General features: G+C 54.7%; 1 protein-coding gene across 11 annotated transcripts in view; it reads right to left on the bottom strand.

Moving 5' to 3' along the window:
* Positions 1-849: 849 nt before the first annotated feature.
* The window catches only part of Ssh1 (slingshot protein phosphatase 1), a 64,490-nt gene continuing 45,390 nt past the window's right edge, over positions 850-19,949 (bottom strand). For 8 of the 11 annotated variants that reach the window (XM_078038957.1, XM_078038959.1, XM_078038962.1 and 5 more), the window contains 5 exons: positions 19,285-19,331; positions 17,285-17,431; positions 15,888-16,088; positions 13,602-14,151; positions 5,476-11,327 (listed from right to left, as the gene is read on the bottom strand). In XM_078038957.1, the coding sequence (XP_077895083.1) occupies positions 10,119-11,327; positions 13,602-14,151; positions 15,888-16,088; positions 17,285-17,431; positions 19,285-19,331 (2,154 nt within the window). In that variant the 3' untranslated portion in view covers positions 5,476-10,118. Of the gene's footprint in view, positions 5,447-5,475; positions 11,328-13,601; positions 14,152-15,887; positions 16,089-17,284; positions 17,432-19,284; positions 19,332-19,949 lie in introns of those variants that run through there. The other 3 variants (XR_013434662.1, XR_013434661.1, XM_078038964.1) reach the window with 3 other exon arrangements.

Here is a 19,949-nt window from a genome sequence, read left to right as displayed (position 1 = left end):
GACCCGTCATACTGCCAGGACCAACTCTGCAACTTGTCTGGCTCAGTGCAAAATGAGAAGCCTGCGCCCCTGGGAAGGAATCATTGGGGATTTCAAGACCGCGATGGAAGAGCATTGAAGCAAGCGCGGGGGCTTTGCTGAGCCAGAGTCCTGTGCAGCTGGCCCGAAGCTGGCCGTGCTTTGCAGCTCAGTGACAGCTGTAGTCACTCAGAGGGCTGGGCACTATAGCCTGGAGGGGCGGGTGGGAGGAGAGGAAGCCCTGTCTGGCACCCTGAGTTGCAGCAATCTGAGAGCACTCTGTCTGCCTGGGGACCCTTGCTACCTCATGAAGGGGGACAAGGGACCCTTCTCCCAAAGCGTTATGCTCAGCGCCCTAGAACCATGCTTCTTGGCGCTCAGAGAGCACTTTTGAGCTCAATATGAAACCATCTTTTTTAAAAATCTTAACATTTCCCTAATTCAGAAACAAATATTTAAAATTTTATTACTTTTCATATATTTATTTATTTTGGAACTGGGGATGGAACCCAGGGGCACTTTACCACGGACCTACATCCCTAGTCCTTTTAATTTATTTTGAGACAGGGTCTCTCTGAGTTGCTTATCCCCTCGATTTTGCAGAGGCTGGTTTTGAACTCGTGATCCTCCTGCCTCAGCCTCCCGGAGATGCTGAGATGACAGGTGTGGGCCACCGCGCTCAATTTGTTTCTTTAAGCTTTAGGATCTCACTGAGTTATCCGGGCTGGTCTCAAATACTGGGCTGAAGTGATCCTGCCTCAGCCTCCCAGGAAGCTGGGATTAACAGAGGTGCACCACTATACACAGGAAATGAATATTTTTACAATATAGTGAATGATATATTGTAGTTTTTTATTAAAGTAACATGATCCTGTTGCAGAGGTTTTGGGAAACAGTTATAAGAATAAAACAATGAGGGCTGGGGACATAGCTCAGTTGGTAGAGTATTTGCCTGGCATGCACTAGGCTCTGTGGTTCAACACACACACACACACACACACACACACACACACACACACACACACACACACACACACAATAAAGCAATGAAACCCAGGGTCCAAGGTTGGGCTCAAAGATGTGCTTAGCATGTAAAAGGCCCGAGTTCTCAGACCCTTCCCATCCACGCCCAGCCCATCGCTGTTAGCAGGTGTAAGATTCCTTTCTTACTGAAGGCCCAAGAGGACCCCCAGCCATGAAATCACTTCCCCTTTTCTCTCAAGTGCCTGGCACAGGCAGGGGCTCCAGACACAGAGACAGAATTCCAGAACCGTGAAATACAGGGGCTCAGCTAGCATCATGTTTTCTTGATTCTTCTGGACTCTTCTGGAAAACTCAGGATTCTTTGATTCACAGTCCCAACATCCCAGACCTGGAGGAGACTGAGATGCAGCCCCTGTCGCAGAAGAACGTGGTTTGGCAATCCTGGGAGTCCCCAAGCTTCCAAAGCCTTGGAGAAGGAAGCTGAGGCTTCCTTTGGTGGAACATCCCGTTCACTCACTATCAGCAAGTTCCTGCTGAAACCAAACACAGTCAGCATCGTGCCCAGCGGATGAGGGGCCCTTTTCTTTGGAAAGAAGATGGTGGGGTAGAGAGGGCATGAACTTGGAATCGGGGGCCTCTGGTCTCTGTCCCTTCCTGGAGGCATGCCCCTGACCCATGTTACCTGGTCTGAGCATCCAGCTCTTGGTTTGTAAAACAGGCCCAAGGTCGGCTATAAAGATGGACTCAGTCATGCACATACGGTTGGCCCTCCACGTCTAGGGGCCCCCATCCAAGGACGTGACCTACCTCTCGGATTGGAAATATTTTTGGGAAAAAATTTCATCTGTAGTGAAAAATGTGCAGACCTTTTTGCCATTATCCCCTAAACATGACAGTTTAACAACGATTCACTCAGCATGGACAGTGCATTAGGTGTGGCGAGAAACCCAGACATGATTTTCCTCTAGGGGAGGGTGCAGGTAGGTTCTCTGTAAATACAACACCACTTCACACAAGGGCCTTGGGAATCCTGGATTTTAGTATCTGTAAGGGGCAGCTGTTTGCAAAACTATTGCCACTAGTGGAGATATAGTTCTTCTCACCATCCTCCGTTCCTTCCTCTTCCACCAGGACCCACAATAGCGGTCATTCAGCATGGACAGGGTGCCCCCTACAGAGTGGGCCTTGCATCTCCCAGTTATTAGTTAATTCTCAAATTACTGGTCCCAGGAGGCAGGTAGCATTGTTCTTGCCCCATTTTTTGGGGGGGTACTGGGGATTGAATTTAGGGGCACTCGACCCCTAAGTCACATTTTCAGCCCTATTCTGTATTTTATTTAGAGACAGAGTCTCCCTGAGTTGCTTAGGGCCTCGCTTTTGCAGAGGCTGGCTTTGAACTCTTGATCCTCCTGCCTCAGCCTCCTGAGCCGCTGGGATGACAGGAGTGTGCCATCGAGCCCGGCTCTCACCACATTTTGATATCCCATGTCAAGAACCAGAGGGAGCTCCCCACTCCAATGCAACACTTTAGGGAGAATCTTTTTGGTTTTTTTGGGTGGTGCTGGGGATGGACACCAGGCCTTGCACATGCTACATACCCACTCTACCACTGAGCTATGTCCCCAGCTCGGAGAACTGGACTCTTAGTGTCAGATGCCAGCACATCCTTTCCCAGATTGAGAGGCTGCTAATGTGTGTGTGTTGATCTTTTATGCGCTGGAACAGTTTACAAAAAAAAAAAAGGAATTTGAAGCTGGAACTGGACCCTTGACAAGTACACTTCAAGAAGCACGAGCGGTTTCCCTTTAAAGGCAAAGCATGGTGAATAGGATTTGGGAGCAGGAGACCCGCTGTGTGTGGCCCCAACAGCCTCTGGAGCATGCAGTGGGTCTGACTTCTTCGGGGCTCGAGGCTTCAGCTCTAACCCCTCTGCTCTGTTGCTGGGACCTAAAGCGGGGACAGGATGCATCTTGTTTGCTTATTTCTACTCTGGGGCCGGGAGACTCCGCTCTAGGGAAGGTTCCAGATGGGAGTCAGTAATATCTGTCTGGTTTATCACTCTCTGGGTGTAACCAAAGGCTAATTCGTTGTGCTCTGCAGGCCGGTTTCTTTATCCATAAACCGAGGAAGAGGCTGTGTGGAGGATTCAGAGGGAGTCCTCACGTCAGGCACATGGAAGATGCATAAGTGCAGCTGATTCTGCATTTGGGGATTCAAAAGCCATTAGAAAATATCAGGGGAAAAAAAAACACCCTGCATCACTGTGAGCAGAAGTCCTCTGTGAAGCCGCCCACGCCTGTCATCCCAGCAGCTCGGGAGGCTGAGGCAGGAGGGTCGCAAGTTCAAAGCCAGCCTCAGCAAAAGTGAGGCACTAAGCAACTGAGACCTTGTCTAAAATACAAAACAGGGCTGGGGGTGGGGCTCAGTGCCCCTCAGTTTAATCCCTGGTAACCTCCCCCCAAAAAAACACTTAAATCTGCATGACTATACAGACTTCTTGTCACCATTCCCTAAGCAATAAACAATTCTATACATGGCATTTACACTGCATTCAATGTCATAAGCAATTTGGAGATGATTTAAAGTGGGGGGAGGTGTACAAAGACTATTTGCTAATACTAGCCATCTTACTTAGGGAATTGACATCTGTGAACTGTGCTCTCCATGGGGAGAAGGTTCTGGAACAATCCCCTAAGGATACCAAGGACCATGTCCTTTTGGTTCTTGGCTTTAGGGTGCAAGGACGAGTGGCGTTTCCGGGCGGGGATCACTCTGCGCACCCTGGGTGGACGCCTCTTTGGAAAGGGGCTTCCTGACGACGTGGGGGCCCCCTCTGCCTTCTGGAAGGTTTTCCAAGGGATTTCCCGGGACTTAAGCAGGCCCGTGGACTCTCCCCTGCAAGCCTCCCAGCACAGAGGCATGATCTGGGACCACACCCAACCTGCATGTCCACTCCGAGATGAAAGCCGGGTGACACCAGCCAGTTATGGAACATTCTGAGAACCCCCAATAAGCAAGGATCGAGGAGGCTTGGGAACACCCATGTTCTCTGTTAGGCGTCATGGTGTGTCTCCCGAGAGCCCCCGTGGAACGTGATCGGAACCGTTGAAGTGTGAGCCTGCTCAATTGCATCAGTCTTGTTTTGGTATTTTCTAAACTCGGCCATCGGGATTCCCAGGGAATCGACATACAGATTGCTGGGCCCTGTCCCCAGAATCGGATTCACATTTAGGACCCAAAGAGAAATGGTTGGTACCTGCAGTTTGCCAGGAGGCGTTCCTAAGCCAGGGCTCTCCCTAAGCCAGGGCTCTCCCTCCCTCCGCAGCCGCGCTGGGGACTGAACCAGGGCCTGGGGGGCTGAGCTACACCTCCAGTCCTGGGAGTGTCCTCCAGACATCTTATGACAGGACTGCATTCCAGCGTGACAACACTAACCTCTGCTTTGAATTTCATACTTGATAAGCAGTTTCCAGCCATGATTTGGCCTCACATGTATACTTTCTGGGGGTGTTTGCTTGTTTGTGCAGCTTTAGCAACAGTTTGGATTTTAAAGGTTCCCCAAAGGCCATGCCTTGAGGGCTTAGTCCTCAGCTGATGGTGCCCTGGGGTGGTGGCGGAGCCTTCAGGAGCTGGGGCCTGGCAGGAGGAAGTCAGGCCGCTGGGCGCCTGCCCTCCAGGGGGTGGGGGGGGGCCCTTCCTGAACCTTCTGTCTCCCCATCCCCCCCAGGGGAGCAGCTTTTTCTCTTTGGGCTGAGCAAACAGATGGATCCACCACGCACTGAGGCCTCCGAGGCCCTGAGCCAACAGGACCTGCTGGGGATGGAGACCCAGCTTGGTGGCAGGGTGCTGGCCCAGGACACCCCAAGCCCTGGGCTCCATCTTCAGCAGCGTAGACGGGGTGGTGAGGGGACAACCGACCTTCCCCTCCTGTTTATCTTGGGTACTTTGTCAGAGTGACAGAAAGGTGGCACACCCAGGGAGAGAGAGCGCCACCAGAACTGCCTGGTGTGACGTGGGCACGAGCGGGCCTCCGCCGTGCGCAGTGACCATCTCCTGCCATGGCAGTGAGCAGTCACGGCCCCACAGCCTCTGGTCCCTGCCATGTGGGGGGACCATTCCCACCTGGTGATCCTCTGGGGCGCACCTCTGGCTCTGATTTCTACTGTAATGGACAGACCACCCCAAATCCCAGTCCCATTCTGGTGAGGAGCATTTTTTCTGGTGTACAAATGGCCACCCGGCAGAGGGCCTGTTCCTTCCTGACAGAACCAGGGAACGAGGCGCGTCCTGGAAAGACCTGACACTTCTCCCTGGTCTAACTTGTCCAGGGTTTTGGGCATAGAGCATAGTACACAGTAGGTGCTCAGTAAAGACTGTCCAGGATGAGGATGATGATGAAGATGAAGAATCAGACTGTCTTGGCAAAGGCTGACGAGGTAGTTTCCTGTTGAACAAATGCATAGTCATCAGGCATTTATAAAGAAAAAGTTTATTTTCATCACAAGAAGCACACAGACTATATATAATACACACCAACGGAAGTAAAAAAAAGTGCATTATGCATATTCTACTGCAGATTCACAGTACAAAAGATACTGCCTTTAAATATATAATATAAAAAAACAAGAAGAAAAACAATTAAAAAATCATCGATATAACACAACACACAGGAACCCACCAGCAGCTTCTGAAAAACCAAGGACTAACTCTTCCGGTGGTGTCGCAGTGGGGGGACCTGGACCTACATTTTGTTGCAAAAGAGTTCAGGACACTAAGAGAGGAAAGCCAGGGTGGCCAGGCGGCAGTCACACCTCTAGGAGACAAGGGCACAGCTGTGATGGGGATGGCCGAGGGGCTGGGGTCAGGAGCTTGGCTGTGCCACTCCCCAGCTGGCCACAAACCAAACTGCGTTCTTTCGTGGGCTCCCGAGGGACGCAGCCATGGCCGAGGCTGGCCCGGCCCCTGGAACCACGGTGCTGTTTCTAGCAAGGCTCCCTGGAGTAGCTGTGGACACACCACGTCCAACTGCACAGCGGACTCAACACGAGAATGGCCTAGGACAGCTCGTGTCCCACACCAACCACCACTGACGAGACAAACACCCAGTCACCAAGATGAGAGCGCAGCAGTCTCCATAAATACACAGTATTTGTAAACTAGGATTAAGGCACTGGATGGTAGAACAATGACCACGGCGTAGGGAGGGGAGGGAGCAGCCATCTTCTCTTGCAGCAGGACCCTGGCCAGGGCAGCAGCCCACAGGGAGTCTGTTAGATGCCTGTGTCTGAGGGCAGGGACACGTGCATGGGCCCAGGGCAGTGCTGGGCAGCATCACGTCACAATGGTCCAGATGATTCCTCTGTAGCTCGGGTGACATGGCAGAGGTGTGGATGAGATATGATGCACAAGGTTGGATTCAGCTGTATGTGCTCAGGTATGTATGGACGCACAAGCCACACACCATGCGTGTCCAGACACCGCAGAGGGGACCCCTTCCCCAGGCACTCGGTGCAGAGCAGGCAAGAGCAGAGCCAGTGGCTAGGTGTGGAGTGAAGCAGCCACCTACACGAGGCCTGTGTCCTCGGCAGCTAACCAGGGAGTAGGACCAGACAGGCGAGGCTGCCCCGAGCTGCCCAGGCGTCCTTCCTGATCTACTTAGCACTTCTGCCAGAGGGGAAGAGGTGGCCCTTGGAGTTTTGTGTGTTTGAGGGGAGCCCCGTTAAGTGGCCATTCAACCAGCAGGGTTGGGTGAGCTGAATTCTGGGACCAAGAACTCCTGGACAACAGAAAGCAATGCCTGGGGCTGGGGTTCAGTTGGCAGAGTGTTCGCCTCCCATGCACCAGGCCGTGGGTTCAATCCCCAGCACCACCAAAAGCAATGCTTTTCTTTTAGGGTACCTCAGGGAAGTTGTTTGGGATGATCTTAACTAAGTCACGTAGCATTTGTGCTCACCAGGGAGGAAGGCCCCGGGGATCGGGTATTCAGCAACCTTCCAGGATGGGCCTGGGGACAGAGTGCAGGGCAGGGCTGCTCTGCTGGTCTGTCCAACCTTGGCTCTCTCCTGAGGCACCCTCTGGGCTTGCAGGGCGGGGGAGGACTTCAGAACTCACTGGAATGTTCTTGAGCTGGAGAAACCAGGTGTGGGGGGAGGGGCTTGCACAGGGCAGCCACCTGTGTGCTTCTGGGGAGCGTCACCTGCATGAAGGGACAAGGTGGGGGCAGGGGAAAGAGCCTGCCAGCAGCAGTGAGCTGTCCACAGTCCAGAGGTTGGCAGGTCCCCAGCTGAGAACAAGGAGGCAAGGAACACAGAGAGAGAAGCCTCTCTCATGGGAAGTTCAAGCAGCCAGGGCTTGTTGTAGAAGACCCTGCCGTGGCTGGAAGAGACAGAAATGGACCTCGGCCGGGACAGATCCCAGTCAGAGGAGGGAAGAACTGGAGCCTCCTCTGGACCAGCACTACCTCTGTGCCTCTGAAATCCGATAATCCAGGCAAACCTGCACCAGCGCAGGACAGGCTGCAGCAGGGTCACCCCAACTCTGGGTGGCGCTTGAAGGCCATGTGGCGGGGGATGCGGCCCCATGGGGACATTTCCCTTAGTTCAACATAGGCATTCAAGGAAAATGACCATCACCAAAATCACTTGCCCAGCGCCAATCTCTGCATCCCTCTCTGCTCCTCTCCTGTCCCTTATGCTGGGAATCTCCCAAAGACTATGGCCACGCTCTGGGAACACACTTTCTTTGCTGAGAGCAGTGCAAATGTCATTGTCAAGGTGCCTCTGATCTGGCAGAATGCTTTTGTCTTGTTAATGTAACACGGGGGTGTAGCTCAGTTGGTAGAGTGCTTGCCTCACATGCACAAGGCTGTGGGCTCAATCCCCAGCACCACAAAACAAACCAACAATAAGGACAATAAAAAAAACAAACAAACAAAAACAGTGGTCTTTGCCTCTAAGAAAACTCTTCATCCTCTCCAGGATGGATGTAAACCAAGAAATCAAGAATGCCCCCCCCCCCACGTTGCCCTGATGACCTGATATGCTGGCTGTGGTTCCACAACAAATGGGCAAGTTTGCCAGAAGCCAAAGACCCCCTTGTATTTGTAATCTTCCCCACCCCTGACTCTTTAGCTGGTCGAAAGAAAAATTATGGCTTTCAAAATTTAAGTTTTCAAAAACATATTACTGTCCTCTACGGAGGTGATAAAAAACCAACAAAAGCCTACCATTGCCAAATCTAAAGAATCATGTTGACACAAAACTTGATCTACTGCGTGTGTGGCAAAACATATTGAACTCGGTATTTTTTTTTTTATGCTTTTGTTGGCTGAGGATGAGGGGAAACCCCACACGGTTTCAAATGTAAGTGGATAATCACCTTTTTAAGTGACTTTAACTGACAGTAGTGGGCCGGGCGGGGGTGGGGGGAACCCTACAAAGTAAAACAGCAGACTGCAAAAAACATCACGCAGCTGGAAGAGAGTCCCTGGAGAGGGTGTCTGCAGAACCCTGTGTCCCAGGGGAGTTAGACCTGCCTGGACCCTGAACCCGCCAGGTCTCCTCCAGCACAGCCGCTCTGGGGCCGTTCCCACCAACAGGAGATGGCGACTCACACATCTGCTTTGGGGGCTGCCTGTCCTGAAGGCTTTGGGTCTCACTGAGCTAATCCAGATGATCCTGTCGAGGGCAAGATGGAACTGCGGGGAGCGTCCGTGATCCCCCCACCACACACTCCTCCATCTTCCATGGGGGACCCTGGTGGGGGTGGGCGGTGAGGCCTGGGGTACAGACGGGGGAGGGTTTGGCTTGAGGTGTCCAAGAGCCAGAGGAGGACTTCCAATTTGTCCCACTTTTTCCTACAGGGTCATGGGCTGCCCGGTGTCATCATATAAAACCAGGGTGGGCGACTTCCACGAAGGGTCTGGCGGTACCACCCAGGGCTTCGTGGGCCACAGGTGCCTGCTGCCATTAGTGTCTTGTCTCTCAACCCCTAGAGAATGTAAAAGCCCTTCTCAGCTGACCGGGGCTGCACACCAGCCCCGCCTCGCTCCCAAGCTGCTTCTCTCTCTTCAGGCTGTCCCCGCATCTTCCTCACTTGGGGACCCAGCCCAGACCTGGTCACACGCCCTGCTGAGCTCACCTGATTCCTCAAGGCGTTGCCCAGAGCGGAGCCCAAGGAGACTTGGGCTGTCACTGCCTCTGCCGGAGAACTGGAAAGACAGGAAGCAGTTCTCCCCACAGGAAGTGGCGACTGGAGACACTGAGGCTCTTCCCTGTCCTTCCCAGGTCGCATCCTCTCAGAGAAGCTGCAATGAGTAGCTCCTGGAGCAGGACCCAGGAGAGGTCTCTGCCCCCAAAATCCCTTCCCTTTCCAAACATTGGAAAATGGGACCCAACAACCCTGAGGGGTGGGCTCCTGGGAGGATCCACCTCCCAGAACCACAGCCCCAGCCCTTCCCCAACCCCACCACACCCAGTTCAGCAGGAGGAACAGAGAAGCAGCGGTCTGGGGTCCTCGTCCCTGAAATAGGGGCGCTGAGGGAATTGCACACTTCCCCCAACTGACCCCAGTGCTGACCCAATGCCCATCAGCTGCACCAGAGCCAGGGCGGGTGGTGCTCTTGGGGTACCCACCAAAGGAAGCCAATCCCTGGAAACCCCTTTCTGACAGCAGCAGCATTCCCTGGGATGAGCCCTGGGAATCATCGTATTTAAAAAACAAAAAGCACAGCGAGAACAGAGGTAGGACTAGGCTGCCATCTCGAGTGTCTCTGAGGGTGGGATGAGCTGGGAATGTGGGCCACGGGGACGGTGGCGTCACCATGACTCCTCTTTTGCATGTTGCAATAAAACATTTTGGATGTGTGCATATCTGAACGTGCTCTTCTGGATTCGGCACTCTTCTCAGAGCCGGGACTTGGGGACAGAGTTCCGCGTCTCTGACAAATCCCGGCACCCGGCACCTCCCCTTCCTTCCTGTACTGCCACGTCTCCTCCTCTCTATGGCAAGAGCGGGAGGTTCAGGTGACTTGGGTTCTTTAAGACAGATCAAGATGTAAGAGGGGGGTCAAAACCCACGAGGGACAAGGGAGGGATCCTGTGAGACTCTGTCGTGGGTCAGCTTTTGCTCACCCAGGAGGGGCTGTTCAAGTTTCCTGGGGCGCATTTCCCTGATGGCTTGGAGGCCGGGTTCCTGGGGACGGCCTGGGGGTCGAGCAGGCAGGAGGGTTCGCTCCACTTGGCGTCTTGGGAGTCGGCGAGGGTGGAGGCGTCCGCCTCGCTGGACAGGTCCTCTGTGGAGAAGTTGAGGCTCCCGAGCTTGGCAAGAGAGTGGGAGCGCTTGAGGGGGGACGACACGGTGAGGCCGGCCAGCCGCAGCCGCGTCTCGATCTCCTGCGTCCGCTGCTTCACCAGCCCTGGCTTCCCACGGACGCTGTGGATGCTGTCACTGCTGGAGCTGCGGGTCATGTTGGAGCTGAGGGACGAGGAGGTGGGGGTGTGGCAGATGGTCCTCAGGAAGTCTCTGGAGAAGGTGCTGGAGTGGTCCAGGCGGCAGGGGAGGGGCGGGGGGCTCTTCAGCGAGGCTCCTTCCACGGGTTGGGGGGCAGCTTCTGGCTTCTCGTCACCCGCCGCGTGGCCGGGCAGAGCTGGGGGCCCAGGCTCCTGGCTCTCCTCGGGTATGCTGGCCTCCAGCCGGCCGGGGGCGCTATCTGCGGGCAGGCTCTTCAGCCTCTCCAGCTCCTTGGTGTGCTTGCGGACCAGGCCGGCCTTCTGCAGCTGGATGATGGATTCCTGGTGCTGCATCAAGTAGCTGTTGGTCGTGGGCTTCTCGGATTCGCTACTGAACAGAAGCCTCAGGTCCTTTGCAGGCTTGAGATCTTTCTTGGGTGACAGTTCTTCCTTCACCACTTCCATGCTGGGAGGGTTCTTGTCACAGTGAGAATTCTTCAATAGGAGGGACTTTGGCAGGACTCTGGGGGTCTCTCTAGAAGGTTCTGAAATGCTACCTGTTAGCTCCGGAGCAGCTGTGGCTCCGGAGCTGCTGGCATCAGGTCTTCTGGAACCTGCTGGCGGTAGGAAGGAGGGCGCGTCAGCCACGCCAGAGGCCAGCTTCTCCAGACCTCGGGACCTGCTGGACATGTGGGCTGCAGGGGAGGATGTGAGGTGGGGCAGGAAGGCTGGCTGGGTGCAGATGGCGGGAGCACCTGGGTCCTCACACCAATCCCTGAAGGCCTCGGGAGCTCCGCTGGCTGCAGGGTACATGCAATTGGCACAGGATTTATAGGATGGCTTCACTTTGTTCAGGATCCCAAACATAGCATCGTGCTGCAAGGGGACAAGAACACTGTGAGACGGAGCACCGTGAACCAGGGACCAGATACAGGAGGAGGGCAGGCGATGCGCAAGGGCAGACCCTGGAGGGGTACCCCTTCACTGCAGTCAGTGGGAAACAGAACTCCTGGAACCCGCCTGACTGTGACGACGCAGGTCAGAGAAGCCTCAGAGACACAGAACCATGACCCAGAAGCCAAGGTCCAAGCTCCTGGGCGTGGGTCGCATGGCCACGAGGGTTGAGGCAGGGCCTCCGGAACCTCCCTTCTCACCTGCACAGGGTGCCTCTTGGCCAGGCTGCGGTGTCCCGGGGAAGTAAGGCACCTACCCTGCTCAGTACCAGCTCACGGCACTTAGAACGAAGTGAAATAGCGAGTCGGCTGCAGAAGCAGAGCCGGGGGTCTTCCCCTTGCAGAAATAATTTGCATTTGGGGAGCACGCAGCCCCTGGATGGAGCCCTTCCTGTCCAGCCCAGCTAAAGGAACGGCTCTAGTCAGTCTCCACAAGAGAGGGGGCAAAGGGCAAAGACAGCATTTGGAGACCCCAACCCAGACCTAGACACAGGTGCCTCCAGGCCCAGCCAGACCCACAGAAGATGTCGTTCACGCTGTTTCCCAGGGAAACCCTCTGCTATGCGGAGTCTTATGCCAGGTGGGGCCACCCTTCACCGGCTCAAGTGCCAAAGGACTGACTGGTTGGGAGTTGCTCTTCTGGGCTGAGGTGGAGGCAGGGAGATGGAGGGCAGGCGAGGGGACCAGCACTCTGCCCCACGAGAGTTCTGGAATGGTCTGAAATGAAGCCCTCCAGGCCGAGGGCTGGAGGAGGCGCTCACGGGAGGAGGGCTTCTCCCTGAACCTCCAGAGCTGCGCAGACTCAGTTTCCCAAGACAGGAAGTCCTGGTGGCCAGCACTGGAGGAGGCCCGGCCCTGCCCTGGGGGCTGCAGGGGATGTGCGGTGGGCATGGGAGCAGGCCCTCCTAGAGGATGTCTCTCTGCCAGGAACCCTGGGTGGGCTTGGTCCACCAGTCAACCCTCAGTCTGACAATCTCAGGGACTCTCACCATAACGAGGCCTAATTCTTGAACCAGAATTTTCTCTTAAGCTCTAACCAAAGTGCTCCCATGTTCTTTCTTCTCACATCTGCAAGGAAATCTACTGTGGAGGGCTGGGAGCAGGTGTGAGGGCACCTTTCAGAGTCAATGGGGCACAGGGTGGGCTCAGCAGGTATGCAGGGGCCAGGATTGCCACATGAAGTCCCTCCCCTGGCTCCCTGCACAGCTGCTCCCCTCCGTCAGGCCACAGCCCGTCTGTGGGCATGCTGAGCGCCCGTGGCACACCTCGCCACATCCCTTTGTGTTCACCCTCCATTCGCCCCGCTGAGCTGCAGGTGTGTGGGGGCCATCTGAGTGCGCCCTACCCCAGGCTGGCCAGGCACCATGGTAAGTGGGGGTCAGACACAGGAATGGATGCACGTCTCGGGGTTCTGGAGGTCCTGTTTCCTAGATGATGTCACATTCACAATCCACGCTCTCATCTAAGCCCCTCCCCTTCTTGGGCCAGTGACTTAGCACCATGCGAGCCGACTGGTGGCACAGTGTCCTGCAGAGTGGTCCCATGCTGCCTGTCTTGATGCGTGTTTCCTCTCTGAGGGGAGTCGTGAGTGTGGGGGGACCTGGAATCCTACCTGGTTGGGGGTATGTTTTTTGATTTGGAGTTTGCCAACTGCACCCCTCCAATAAGCCAGACCCCACTCCTGGGCTGCTGCCCACTGAGGGCGCAGGGAGACGGAGCGGAATCAGGGGTGACTTGAGAGAGAGCCGGGCTGAGGTCAGCTGTGTTCCACATGATCCACCAAGTACCACAGCTGCGGAGACAGTGGCACTGGTGTCACGCACTGGGACGAGAACTGAAGATCAGACGCCTGAAGATGTCAGGCACATTTAAAGGGGGTGACAGTGTTGTGGCTCTGCTACACACGAGAGCACTTAGCAATGATGACACCTTGGGAACTTGTTTCAAAACAGTCCCGAGGGAGGAGGTGTGGGAGGGTGAGGCGACAGGAGAAGAGCTCTGCCTTGGCTCAGTGAAGTGGGCGACAGGTTGTTTTACATTTTACATAAGGAAAAAGAACCTGAGTTTGCGGCCCTGCTCCAGGTGCCAATGAGGTGCCTGGGGCAAAGACGGCTGCAGGGGTGCAGGTTGTTCCCCAAGGACCCCGAGTCACTCGGCGGGTCACGCTGCCTCCCCCCAGAGTCACCGCCCCACCTACCTCCAAGTCCTGGGGGCAGCTCCTCTTGCTGTTATTGTTGTTGAGGTTGCCGCGCTCCAGGAGGCCCCGCTCAGGCTGGGCCGCGGGCCGCCCCCATCTCCCTGCGCCCGGGCCCTCCTCCCTCTCCATCTCCTCCACCTGGGGCAAGGGGCCACTCCGGGGTTTGGGGCTCCCAAACTCTAGTTTCTTCTTCACATCCTTCTCGCAGAATCCAGCGCCATCCTGGGGGTGTCTGGCGGGCGAAGCCTCTTCCTCCAAGAGAGCGTCCCTCTCGAGGTCCTCCAGGTGCACCACGCTGCCGGCGTCCTCAGGAGGGGGAGGCAGGAGGGGGTCTGAGAGCCTCCGGAAACAGCAGGGGAGAGCGGGTCCTCCTGGGGCCCGGCTTCCGTGGAGCCTGAGCTGGGCAGCATTGTCCAAGCAGGGCAGCGGGACATCAGGAGTGCCGTCCAGGGTCTCCGTCAGGAAGTCGCCAGGCTCTGGAGGGTCTTCGGGAGGCGGCTGGAGGCTGCTGTCCGCCTGCTGGCCCCACAGCTTGTTGTGCCGCTGTTTGCTGCGAGGAGAGAGGGCAGAGCAAGGTGAGCGTGGGGGACAGCACCCAGAGGTCCTGGTGGGGGACGGCGGGCAGAGTCCAAGGTCAGCGGGGTGCTGGGCTGGCTCTGTCTTGCTTAGGTCATGCTTCTCACTATCACTGTCAAGATGTGCGAGGACTCTGAGTCACCACGGATGCACTGGAAGCCGCACACGCAGGTGCCTGTACCAGGGGATGGAGGACATGCCAAGGCGGCCTGACTGGTAACTGACCCGGTGTTTGGTCCCTGCTCACCGTATGAGCGTAATCGTGCCACTTAGGTTTCTCTGTGGCAGGAGAACACTCCCCCTCCCACCCACACTGCAAGGACATCAAGGAGGTCAGGGCAGAAAGTACTGGAGCTTGACTGACCGACAGAACTACGTCCACAGGAAACACATGAAAATGATTGGAAAGGTCCCAGGAAATCGTGGATACCTGTGCAGGTCAGAGATCACAGGACAATTTCTAACGCTTTAAGAGAACCCTACACCCTGCCACCTGACCATCCGGAGTGTCCCACTCAGCTGTGTCAGCCATGTCCCTGGCCCTGCAGTCACCACCCCCATCTGCTCCGCAGTTCCTGTCACCTTACAAGACTCAAATGCCACACCCAGTAAACATGGCACTGTCCTCCCCAGCCCCTGCCACCAGGATCCCAGCTTTTCTCTTCAGATCTGACCACTCTGGGCCACTTACAAATGGGGTTCTGCAGAATGGAAAGAATGCCTTCCTGTGACTGGCCTGTCTCACTCATGATGCCCCAAGGTCCACCCAGACTGTAGAAGGTGCCAGCATTTCCTTCCTTCTTTTTTCTTTCTGAGACAGCTCTGTGGCTTTGTGCAGTGGCAGCTTCGTAGCCAAAGAGGTTTCTCTGAGGTGTGATCGTTGCTAACTGAGTGAGGCCTTGCTATGGTATCCAGGCTGCCCCTGAACTCCTGGGCTCCAAGGACCTGCCCGCTCGGCCTCCAGTACACAGAAAGCCCTTTCCTGGTGGCGTCTGCCACCTCACCCAGCTACCCTTGCCTTCGGCTGTAAGACAGAGATGTTCCACGTACTTATACGCTCTCCAGCTGAAGACCCCCGGTCTGCCCCCACCTTTTGGCCACCCGGGATAATGCTGCTGCCCTGAGGGTAGAAATCTTCGAGTCTCGGCTTTCAGTCCTTCTGTGATCTGCTGGACCTATAGGGACTACCCTTTTCATTTTCTAAGGGACAACCACAGCCTGTGGCAGCGACATTCAGGTGGGATTAGCTCTTAGCTCAGACAAGGGTGCTGAGGCCCAGGGAGATTGACCAGCCTCCCTGATCACCCAGCTGGCCGGTGGTGGAACCTGGCCAGTCACCAGTGCTGTCCTGGGGTGGCCTTGCTGGGAGACTGGCTCACAGGCCTTGGCACAAAGCAGGTGCTCAGGAAACAGGACAGGCACATGCCCACCATGCAGCAGGCCGGACCCTGGATGGGAAGTTAGGTCCCATTCCCTCCAGTAGCAAAACAAGCTTTGTGTGTGCTCCAATAAAACCAAAACAGATCCCTCCTGGAAATTACTCATCAAAGCCCAAACAATGGCGTTTCTCTCAAGCCAGCTCCCCCTGCACAGCCGCTGGCCCAGCCGCTGGCCAACGGGAGAACTATGGGATGCAGAGCAGGCTGGCCAGCGTGGCCACAGGGCGCTGTGCTCAGTCTGCCCCGCCCCCACTCTCCAGGGGGCACCCACCTTGCGTCCAGGATGCCTTCGTACTCAGACAGCTGCCTCATGAAGCCTGCGTTGGGCCGTGTGACGCTTCGCTTTTGCTTCACGTAGTTGTAGGCTTTCTCCAGGGGCCAGCCGAACTCCTTCATGGCATAGGCGATGACGGTGGACGCCGAGCGGCTGACCCCCATTTTGCAATGGACCAGGCACTTGGAGTGGTTCCGCCTGCAGGGGAGGGAGTGGTGTGAGCAAAGGACTGGAGTCTTCAGCAACTGCATTCTCTGGGCTTTACCCACTGAATTTTTAAGCCCCGAAGTTGTCTCGTGGCGCAAATCCCGTTGGAATGTCAGGGAGCAGATTCCATACGCCCTCTAAGGGAAATAACTCGGCTGCAAAACCGACTAGCACACAGGAGGAAGTCAGGGTCAACTGGCCCTGGCCTGCTGCGGGACAGCTCCAAAAGCAGCTGCTTTCAGACATGAAGTGGACCCTGTAGTTACTGGGACAGGCTGGCCACAGAAAGCCCTTTCCTGGGAAGGACCGGGCAGCTAAGCAGATGGCCACACAAGCCACTTAGCCGCTCCCGCAAACACAGACAGTGAATGAGCTGCTGTAGAGAACGGGGTCAGCCAAGTGGAACTGCACGGGGAGAATGAGATGCTCCCCGGACACAGGCCCAGGGGCAAGAAGAGCAGAGCTCGGCCAAGACAGAGATGGGCCGACCTGCCGCGGGCCAGGAGGCAGCTCAGGCCCAGGTGCGGCTAAGTGACAGCTACAGAAGGGCCAGGAACTGGGACACTCTACACATCACCTTGGAGAACACCTGGGGACACCAGGCTGTAGGGGCTGAACTAATCAGTCCAGTAGATGACCCCGGGGGAGCAGGTGCTATTTCCTGCACCCCAGGCTTAAAGAGAGCGAGGACTTGGTAAGGACGGACGTGCAGCTCTGGCTGAGAGCATCTCCAAGGGTGAGCTCTCTCAGTAAGACAGCTGTTCTGCAGGGGAATAAGGTGTGGACAGAAGGAGGGTGGGAACATGGTGGGAACCCTGTCTAGGGGCAGCGGGCCGGCCCCCCTGTCGCCTGTGCTAGGCACACAGGAACACCTGACTTGGGGAGTCGCACGGAGCCCTGAGGGAACCCTCCCCCCCCCCAGGGGAAGCTTCCACATGCACTTGGTGCTGAGTCCTTGCCTAGAACAACACAGATGACAACAGGGTCATGCCACCAGGACAGAAGGAACTTGCCAGGGAGCCACCCGGAGGGGATCAACACCCACTGTCCCCTCTGGTGCCTGGGGTTCTGCAGCCAACACCAAAAGTCCCCCGGACAAGAAGGCGTCCTCAGCCAGCAGCCTCGCGGCCGCCCAGCCCCCCACCCTGCGGAGCCACGCCCCCTGGGACCAGGCCCCGCCCACTTACTTGGCTTTGTTTATAAAGTGATATGCTTCGTTCCAGTGGGCAAGGAGGTCCGTGGTCTCCTCGTCGTACACTCGGATGTTATGATATGCAAAGAGGCCAGGGAAAAAATTGTCTATTTCTCGAGTGACATTTAAAATGTAGTCAACCCTGCAATGAGACAGAGAAAAAGTGGAGGATGAGAAGGAGGGACCAGGAAAATAAAGCAACACAACACCAGCAGAGAAAAAGAAATACACATGAGGCACATGCTCCTGGTGGGACGTCTGCTTTTTCTTGATATTGAATTTCTGTCAGGTGCACTGGCGCTTGCCTGCAATCCCCAAGATTCAGGAGGCTGAGGCAGGAGGATAGCAAGTTCAAGGGCAGCCTGGGCAACTCAGTGAGACCCTGTCTCAAAATAGAAAAGGGTGGGGGTATAGCTCAGTGGTAGGGTGCCTTGTGTTCAGTCATCAGCACTGGGAATTTTTTTTTTTTTTGTATTTCCTGTACAAAATGAGATTGTATTATACATATACACACAAAACCAAAAAGTACCTTGATTAGAAAGGTCTTATAAAAAAGAAAACTCAGTTTGAAGCACTGAAGCATTGCTTAGCAATCTTAACTATGGAAAGTAAACATGTCGGGGCTGGGGATGTGGCTCAAGCGGTAGTGCGCTCGCCTGGTGTGCGTGCGGCCCGGGTTCAATTCTCAGCACCACATACGAACAAAGATGTTGTGTCCGCGAAAAACTAAAAATAAATAAATAAAATTTAAAAAAAAAAAAAAAAAAAAAAAAAAAGAAAGTAAACATGTCTCTTAAATACATTTCTAAATTCCTTAAAGTTTCAAAATTTATAACTATCAGTGGTATACAGTGGTATTAAAAAAACAATCTCCCGGGGCTGGGGATGTGGCTCAAGTGGTAGCGCACTCGCCTGGCATGCGTGCGGCCCGGGTTCGATCCTCAGCACCACATACAAACAAAGATGTTGTGTCTGCCAAGAACTGAAAAATAAATATTAAAAAAAAAAATTCTCTCTCTCAAAAAAAAAAAAAAAACAAAGCAGAATAAAACCATCCATTATTTAAGTTCTTGGGAACAGTCTTAAAGCCTTTTGAAACAAGGCAAGATATAAATAAATAAGAATGAGGAGTCTGCTGACCCAGATTCTGTAGTTCTCTAACCTAATCAGTATTTTCACTTCTAGAAGACCAAAATAATTTCAGGAGTTAGAAAACATCTCAAATCAGTTTCCTAAGTGAATACGTATCATGCACTCGAAGAGCTTTAAGAGTCATCTATTGATTCTCAGCAAGACAGAAGCACAGAGAGTCCCAGGCCACATTTGAAGAATACTCGGTTGAAAGAACCCATCTTAACCAGTAGTTCTAAAGATATATTTTAAGATTTGTTTAGTCTTGGTTTTCAAATGTGGTAATTTAAGAATGCCATCATGTCAGACCCAGAGAATGGTGATTTTGTGGCTGTGCTGTTTTTTTTGTTTTGTTTTGTTTTGTTTTTAAAAAGTGCAGACATCTGTTCTTGAAGGTCTAGGTTTAAACATTTTTCACCCTCATTGCTGAGCATTCTCAGAGACCCTGGCTGCTGAGCTGCAAGATTCCCACCAGGCCCAGAGGTGTAACCTCCAACAGAACCAGGAATGGGCCAGGTGTCAGGGCTGCTGAGTGGCCTGACAGCCCACAGAGATGTGCGGCCATGTAAGGAGCAGCGGGAGTCCAGGGCCTGTGGGGTCTAGGCTCTTGGACGTGCCACCGGAGTGTGATTGAGGAGGCTGCTCGTGACCCACACAATCACAGACTCCACAAGATCTCAGATCCATGAATTATTCAGAACATGGCATTTTGAAGCACATCTGTTTAGCTATGCAAATCAGCCCCTCCAGCCAGTTCAGAGACCAGGGTGCAGGCAATTAGAGGGGAGCCGGGCCACCTCGGCAATAGAGGCAGGCGTCCCAAGCTGCCTGGAAGGACTGGGAAGACAAGCGGAGCAGACTCACCCTGAGCCCTGCAGCTCCTCCAGATTGGACGCATTCCATTCAGAGCCCTGGGGGACAGATCACACAAACCCCGTGAGTGTAGCAGGTAGCCCCGGAGCTGCCCAAGGCCCTCACAGATCAAGAGGTAACAGGGAGGGGGAGTGTGGCCCTTGGCCTTGGGGAGAGAGTGAGTCCGGGAAATTGCTTCCTTCCTGGGGACCATGGTGGGGCCCTGTCACGGAGGCCGGGACCATGACCTCCTCACCACTAAGGACAGTAGGCATCGTGTCCCTTCTCTGGGAAGCATTCTGGCAATAGTTTGGACGTTCCTAACCTGTGACCCAGTAATTCCACCTACAAAAAGCTCCCTGAGGAAACGGTCACAACTCAGAGACGGACGACGGCGGAACAGTGGTGACATCCCACAGGTCCAACAGGAAGAGGCCGACAGAACAGTGATCTCCTTACAACAGGGCCCTCAAGACGAGCGGCCTTTAGGAGGCTGTTCTTTGGCCCAGGGAAATACCACGTGAGGAAAACAAAAAATACAAAGGAAAGCAGGGCACAGGGGCACATTGACCGTGTGACCATCTCCCTCCTCGTGTTTGAAACGCTGGGAGGCGTGAAAGAGGCCCAGCCCAAAAAACCCCAGACAGACGCCCCAAACACAGAGGGATGGGAAGTGG

The sequence above is a fragment of the Ictidomys tridecemlineatus genome, chromosome 2 (assembly GCF_052094955.1).
Source record: "Ictidomys tridecemlineatus isolate mIctTri1 chromosome 2, mIctTri1.hap1, whole genome shotgun sequence".
Lineage (NCBI taxonomy): Eukaryota > Metazoa > Chordata > Mammalia > Rodentia > Sciuridae > Ictidomys > Ictidomys tridecemlineatus.
This window is presented reverse-complemented; position numbering and strand designations above follow the sequence as displayed.